This window comes from Physcomitrium patens, chromosome 15 (assembly GCF_059467195.1).
Source record: "Physcomitrium patens ecotype Gransden chromosome 15, ASM5946719v1, whole genome shotgun sequence".
Taxonomy (NCBI): Eukaryota; Viridiplantae; Streptophyta; class Bryopsida; order Funariales; family Funariaceae; genus Physcomitrium; species Physcomitrium patens.
The window spans coordinates 1,263,372-1,270,607 of NC_143424.1; the positions used below are offsets into that span (position 1 = coordinate 1,263,372).

At 38.5% G+C, this 7,236-nt stretch overlaps 1 protein-coding gene across 1 annotated transcript; it reads right to left on the reverse strand.

The window, feature by feature from the left end:
- Window positions 1–1,617: 1,617 nt before the first annotated feature.
- Window positions 1,618–6,736, reverse strand: LOC112292032 (COP9 signalosome complex subunit 2). Its single transcript, XM_024540118.3, has 12 exons — window positions 6,643–6,736; window positions 5,644–5,736; window positions 5,400–5,478; window positions 4,863–5,103; window positions 4,381–4,455; window positions 4,072–4,206; window positions 3,456–3,643; window positions 3,258–3,326; window positions 2,746–2,836; window positions 2,437–2,571; window positions 2,093–2,205; window positions 1,618–1,968 (listed from the first exon to the last, which is right to left on the reverse strand). Exons 1-12 carry the CDS (start codon window positions 6,650–6,652, stop codon window positions 1,878–1,880), a joined length of 1,320 nt encoding a protein of 439 aa, XP_024395886.1. The 5' UTR covers window positions 6,653–6,736; the 3' UTR covers window positions 1,618–1,877.
- Between the last annotated feature and the right edge of the window lie 500 nt (window positions 6,737–7,236).

Genomic DNA, 7,236 nt, shown 5'->3' on the forward strand with positions numbered 1-7,236 from the left:
TACACAATATTGCTAATTATAAAGTTTAATTTTTTAAATGTACTTTGCAAAATAATATTTAAGAATCAACATATTTAATAGCATGAAGACCATTAAAAAAAATTGTCCAATTTTATAGTTTAAAATAGAGTATATTCAACCACATATATTAAATTTATTTTTCATATCCAACTATTTTAAATTGTAAATTAGATGTATAAAATTGTTTATTCCTAAGATAACAACATAACATCCTTCTTTTGCTAACAAGTTGTAAAATTATAGAAAAAGAAATCTATGAAAAATAATTGATAGTTAGAACTTTGTAAATGGGTTTTATTAAGGTGGATTTTATTTTATTTTATTTTATTGAAAAAAAATACTTTGGTATAAATAAATAATAAATATATATATATATATATGTATATATATACAAAGATATACATATATATATATATATATATAGAAAGGCCCAGGTTTTTAGCTTTAAATAAATTTTTAATAAACTTATAATAATTTGTCATGTGTTCATACAGTTTCATCCTTGCAATTGCTTCTTCATCCTTTTGCATGAAATTAATTGTTCTTGTTGATGTGTCAAGTTGCTACCCTAACATCTTCTATCACATATCCCCAATCTTCTACAATGCAATACAATGAAAACAGAACCTAGCTGTAATTATGTAAATAAAAAAATTTCTTTCATGACATTCTCAAAAATCTTAAACAAACCTTGACTCTTTTGTGTACTTGGAAAACAGAATCCCATCTTTTTTGGCAGTGGTTAGTGAGGGCAGACTAGAATGGTTTGAAAATGAAGAGGAATAATATGTAAAAGAAACGGGGGAAAAGTAGATGCACAATTGATGGGCTTTCTTTTCGAAGTCTTCAATGAAGAAGATGGCGGTTGTTGATATCTGCAGTAAATGGTACACAGACCTATCGATGGTTTTTAGGATTAGAAGTTTTGTGGGTTGTAATCAACAAGAAATTTGTTTACTCTGACTTGGGGCTAGACAGGATGATTCGATCCACACTAGTTTCAAAAGGCAGTGGGCTTGTTAATCTACTGACAACTGTCAGATCATGAGAAAATATCACACTTCCCAGGGGCAGAGTTTGAGGCTGGACTGCCACAATTCAAGCTTTTTTCCGGTTATTGCCTTTATTTGCAGCCAGCAGAGTGGAAACTGGGGAACATGCTATGTCCATTGTTACAACAATGATGACGGCTCTTTCTTGGGTCGTGTGCCCTCCTGTAGCTCTTTTCTAGTTAATGGCGATATCCCATGTCTAGATTCCGTCTACTTTGATCAGCGGTCTCCTCCTTTCTGCAAACTTATTACGCTGGGAAAGCGATTGATCAGATGCCAAATAACAGAGGAAGATATCTTTATATCTATCTATCTATCTACATGTCTATCGAAGGCGAAACCATAGAAACCTCAGTGATGCAGACATCGTGTAAATTTTGATACCTTCCATGTAACTATCATAATAGACAACTTCAATGATCTAAGACCTCTCCATTTTGCTGAGAATGTGTGCCGACAAGGGCAACAGATGACATGGTTCATGCACAAATAAACATACAAAATGAGCTAGAGTTTTCATGAGGTCGCGACAGATTTTAGATCGTATCTTAACATTTTATGTTCCATTTCTTTACTTGTCCCAGAAGGGGTACCTACAAAACCATACACCAAGATAATTCAATCTACTCGGAGACGAGGTCACCAATGGGATTCCTCTGGATGTTGTCTCAGACGAAATGGTTATCCAATAAAGCCTCGAAAGGTTGGGACCATAGCGTCGAAAATATACAGTAGCGAAGAAACATGTGACAATATCGTCACATCTATTCGTGCACCGAAGTAATAGGATTCTCTTTCACGATCTTAACAAATTCTTGCCGATACTGTTTGAGACAGCGACTTTAATTGGGTGTTCCATGTATCTATCGCCGTGTACTTCCTCAGCCCTTTCGACCTGTTTTCATACACCAAGATCCTCAGGTGCCTGGCCAATCAGCATTATTTAGGCTACTCAAAAACCACAGACAGAAGATCGGGTAGTCCAAAATGCAAAAAAACAAAGGGTAGATCGCAAGTACCTGTCACCAAGCTCAAGCAATTGGTTCACTTGATCAATATGACCATGGACTCTATTATCTAGAATGAGGGATACAAGAAGTTGCTCCACATCCTTTTCAGGTATGTTCAGCTCCTGCGCTCCAAGTAAACAATCACGATTAGCAGCTGAATCCAGATCAAAATCTTTTAACACAATATAATCCTTCTCAAAATGAGTTGCATCCAAACAAAACGGGTGCGAAGAAGACGTTTTCAAACAGAAATGATTCTTGTTAAGACGTGGACTTCCCTACAGAAGTGCGACACTTGAGTGAAACCTTTTGTAGACTATTCGGCGTGAAAGGAAAAGGCACAAAAGATGCACCTTAGATATGAAGGGAATGCGAATTCGGGTGTAAGGCTTGATAAGCTTCAGTAACACCTGTGTGCGAATTTTGCTTAGCAGATCTTCAATGTAATTCCGTATAAAGGGGTCGTCCATAATTGTCTTTCTGTTACTCTACACAACGAAACGAGCACATGAATCCAACACAGAACTTATCATACTGTGGGTATCACATGTGGACCCGGGCGCAACCTTTTCCAGCTAGATCATGGTAGTTTATAACCTGACGTGAAGAGCTTCATGTCAAGCTTATCATCATTCTCCAAAAATTGACAGAGGTGACTGTACCTTGAGGATTTTTTCAAATTCAAGAATTTCATTCCTTTGATAAGCAGCCACCAGATTTGTCATCGCTAGAATTTCAGGGTCATTCTTGTACCTGTAGCAACACAGATGCCACACCAGAACGGATGAAAAATAATAACAAGGAGTAAATCGTATTCGATGCCCACTTCACTGACATTTAGAAAGATAACAAGAAGATATATCACTGTTGGGTATGATCACGAACATTACATGAGTGTAACTTAAAAGCAACACATCATCAACTCCATCAGGAAAATCACTGTTCATTTCGCAAGATATATCAACAAAGTGCCGAGTCTTTCTGACTAAGTTTACCTTCGAAAGAATCCTAGAATTAAAGACCGGGAAAATTTGAGCAATCAGAGCAAACAATACATCCAAGAGACATTGCACGAAGCATTACATTTGAGTAAATCAGTTATCATATCACAAACTTTTAGAGTGTATCAATCTGCTAATTCAAGTGCGTTTTTCAGTTAACTTCAGAGTCTTACGGTTTAGCCTCCTGAGCATCAAATGGGTTCACTTCAGACTCCATCAACATGTTAGCAAGTACCAGGTACCTGCAATCCCATCCAAAACCTTGTTAACAAAGTTCTCGTCACTCAGAAGAGTATGCTTCAGGAAGTTGTTACTGAAACTCCAAACAAACTCATGATACAAGAAACTTTAAGCGTACCAAACAAACTCACTTCAGACATTGGATCCTCCTGTGGGTGCCAGCCTCATCGTAGTTTTTGAATGCATCAAAAAAGTCGGTGGCGGCAACTGCCCACTGTCGCTCAGCCATATTCATTTTGCCACCACATTCGTGGATGATACCCATAATGCGTGGATGTGGGATTGCAGACTTTATGTTCAACGCTTTCAAGTATAGTTGCTGTAAAATTCACACTGACGATAATCAACACCAATCCAATGAAACAACTATACAAACCATCTATCACAGCTTTGCTAACACCAATAACTTTAAGTAAAGAATTGCCAGGCTCAGAAGTAAAAGCGTGCAATGTTAAGCTTTGAATGCCAAGTTTAGCCTAATGAAAATGACAAAATGAACAGATCTAAACGGATAGTAGTATTCTAATACTGGGTAGGACAAGTTGAAAAAACTACTATTAGAGTCCATGTATTCTTCGATGGAGTTGTCCTCTCAATTCCTCGTTCGTACAATGGATACTTTATTAGAAATGCCTTCGTGGACGTTTAATGATTAAAGATTTATAGTGGGAGAGCTAAAAGAACATAATAAATTGTTTCGTCTAAGCAGAATGCGATAGACTATAACAGGGAGCCAGTTGAAATAACCTTGAGCTTCTTGTTGTTCTTGGTCTCTGTATACATCTGAATCTCTATCGCATACACCTCCAGCAATTGTGTGCCCTTCTTCTGGTCATCTGTACCATCTTCCTTCTGACAAGATTTATGGAGCTCCTTCAAAATCTGCACGTACGACAAGCTGTGAGTATCACAAGTTTTCTCAGAACAAGGAATTTACTACACATTACATCCCATTTTGAAAAGTACTGGTATTCCGAGTAAACGAAATCATTCAATACTAGATAAAGTTGAAAGATATGAAAATAAAGTTGAGGAGTCAACGGGCAGAATACTTACTTTGTTCATAAGACCATATTCTCCCATATCAAACCACAATTTACACAATTTCAAGTTTGTCTTGAACCATAACCTCTGTAAATGCAAAAATAAAAACAAAATCTTCTGAATATGTACAGGATTTCGATACATGTCAAAAAGATCTATTATCTTACAAGGATCTAACTCTGGTGCAACCAGTAAAGTTCTGTGCTAACTCCATCTCAATAATTTAGCTCTGTAAAAGAGTGATCCATAGGAAGAGGTCTACAATAATAACAGATTAACATCATCCAAAAGGTAAGGTAACAAAAGCAAGCCCTGTAATCAATTTATCGAAAAAGTGCTGTCTGGATTGCAAAGAGAAGAATCGAACACTCTAAACATAGAAATGGATTAATCTATACACTATAAATGATACATCTGTCTACTCAGCACACGAATGAAGTTGAAACATGTTGAACCGAATTAGAGAACCGTTAAAAAATAGTGGCATATTTAACCTCATTTTTGGCTTCCTCCAAAGCCTTCAGGGTAGTCTGATAAAACTCCTGAAGTAACTCCAAGTTCTGATTAGCGCCATTTGACACAAAGTCGAGGATGTTGTTGATGCATTTTTCGCTGTAATTGCGCGTAACAGCCGATTTGATGTAAGTCAACATCTCTCTGTAAGCAACCATCATTTGCTTATAATTTCCAATCCGGTAGTGGAGCTTCACTGTTTGCTTCAGCGCCTTAAAACCCCTGACAACGTGTCAAACACTCAGTTTTGCCCCGGAAATCTACTACCAGAAACGATCGTAGCACCATAATTAATGATCCCAGGAAACAACTGCATTCATAAAAAGTTTTGAGAAGGTCAGTCTGACTACTTGTAGAGCTGCAGCAAAGCCCATTGGAAGTGAAGGCTAATAAGTTGATGACAACACATCAAAATCAAAAATTACTCTACTAACCAACTGCAAGACTAGAATATTTTTTTCCTCATCATACTGGAAAAGATGCTTCGGAAATTATCAAGAAAAAATGCTAAATCTTACCACTCCCCCTTCTCTCCTTCCATCCTTACAACCTCTGCAAATCCCTTCAGTGCTCCTTCAGGATCAGCTTCTACCAATCCTATAGTGTTTGCAGCATGGTTATAACAAATATCGAACCGTTTCGACATAATTGTTCAGGATGATCGCCCCATGTTTAAATTTAGAATATAAACCATACCACCATAAAAATGAGGTAAATCAGACGATAAGTTGCAAAAAACAGCGGCTTCGTGTCAACGCATACCTTTGGTATTATAATATTGATTCTCAATATCAACATCTTGCTCCTCGGGTTCCTCGTCCGAATACTCGAACCCATAATCTTCCATGTCGGCATCTGTGATCAGGTCCAGCAAAAGACATCGATTAAATAAGGAAACAAATATATAGTTCACCATTATAATGAAGCTGGGTGGAGTATGTCTTTGCCTTCGGGACAACCAATCTTCTGCTAATACGTTGCAAGCAGACTTGAAGTTCAACAATTCTTCTAGGTTATGAGTCAAAAAGTATGCAAGAAGATCCGCAACCCCAACAAGTCCCGAACTTGTACATTTAAATCCAAAAATTTTGTGGAAGGCCAATCAAATCAAACCAAACATACCAAGAAATCATCAAACCTTCACCTTGTCAGAAAGATTACAGCGAAAAAATTAAAAACAATCTTCGTGTTGGACGTAGCTCATTTGTCCACGATTGTGAATTGCAAAATCCACATCAGAAGTAGGAGAAAAACCACATATAACAATGCAAGCTGGACCTGATACAAAAACTATCCCTATCCTGAACAGCGGATTCACGGCACGCCCCTGCCATCGCGATGATTAATCCACCACTCTATCTGTACTTGAGTTCGCTTCAAAGGAATCGTGGGACCAAGTTCCAGGATATTTAAAAATTAGTACTACGCGATCAAATACATGCAACACATCACAGCAGCAAACAGGGCGCAAAATTCTAGACTCAGTCTACAATAAACAAGATGAAAGTGAAATCCAGCTCCATCTAATCAACTTTGCGAAAACCCTAGATTCCTTCCAGACATCCAATTACGCAACCAGGAAAATTCACTTCGAGATCCTCACAACCGCGCAGATTTCATGACCCTAACACAGAAACTTGCTTCAACCTCGCTAGTCTGAAACAAATTACTAACGCATTAGTTCCAAGGAGCTCCCCAAACACAGAGAAAGAGCCATTCTGAATGGGTAAATAAGATGGGTATCTTGGGAAACCCACAAACCTGAATCCATTGCTGTAGCAACACGAAATCGAGGCCGATTCCTGCAGGGATTGAGTCCAGTGACGAAGAGCGAGGCGGGATCACTCTCGCCTAAGCTTGTCCGATTGTCTCTGCCTCCAACGTTCTCCGCTCCGCATCCGGCAGGCGGAGGCCGAATGAGACACGGGCAATGATACCCTGATACTGCGGCTGGATGAGTAGGTCCTGAAGCGGGTATATTTTGCCTAGGTCGCACATGGTGACACAAATAGCGGGTATAAGAGGAAGTCCGCCACTGGTAGACGCGGCCCAATGAGGCTCGGACTTTGATACCTGGAGGAAACGATTGGATAACTTGTCCTCCAGCGGGTATATAGTGCTCAACTTTATACCCAGGAAAATCTCTCAGCGGGTAAATGTGGAAGAAGAGTGCCTGTACTCTGATGTTACCCTGTAAATAATGGCTTCGTAAGGTGTGGGCAATTGCGATTCTGACGACCCTTGCTTTGGATGATATTCCAAACAATAAACATGTATTATTCTTGTTTGGACTTAATACTTTGTTCTGAGGATTGGGTTGCTAAGTCACTTTCATGGGTTTGTGTCTTGGTACTA

Bases quoted from the DNA above. Each gene is read 5' to 3' on its own strand.
- LOC112292032 (XM_024540118.3), bottom strand. The intron at 5,479-5,643 runs GTATGCGTTGAC...CAAACACTATAG, and splicing joins TCAATATTATAATACCAAAG to GATTGGTAGAAGCTGATCCT. The intron at 4,207-4,380 runs GTAAGTATTCTG...TCGTACGTGCAG, and splicing joins AATATGGTCTTATGAACAAA to ATTTTGAAGGAGCTCCATAA.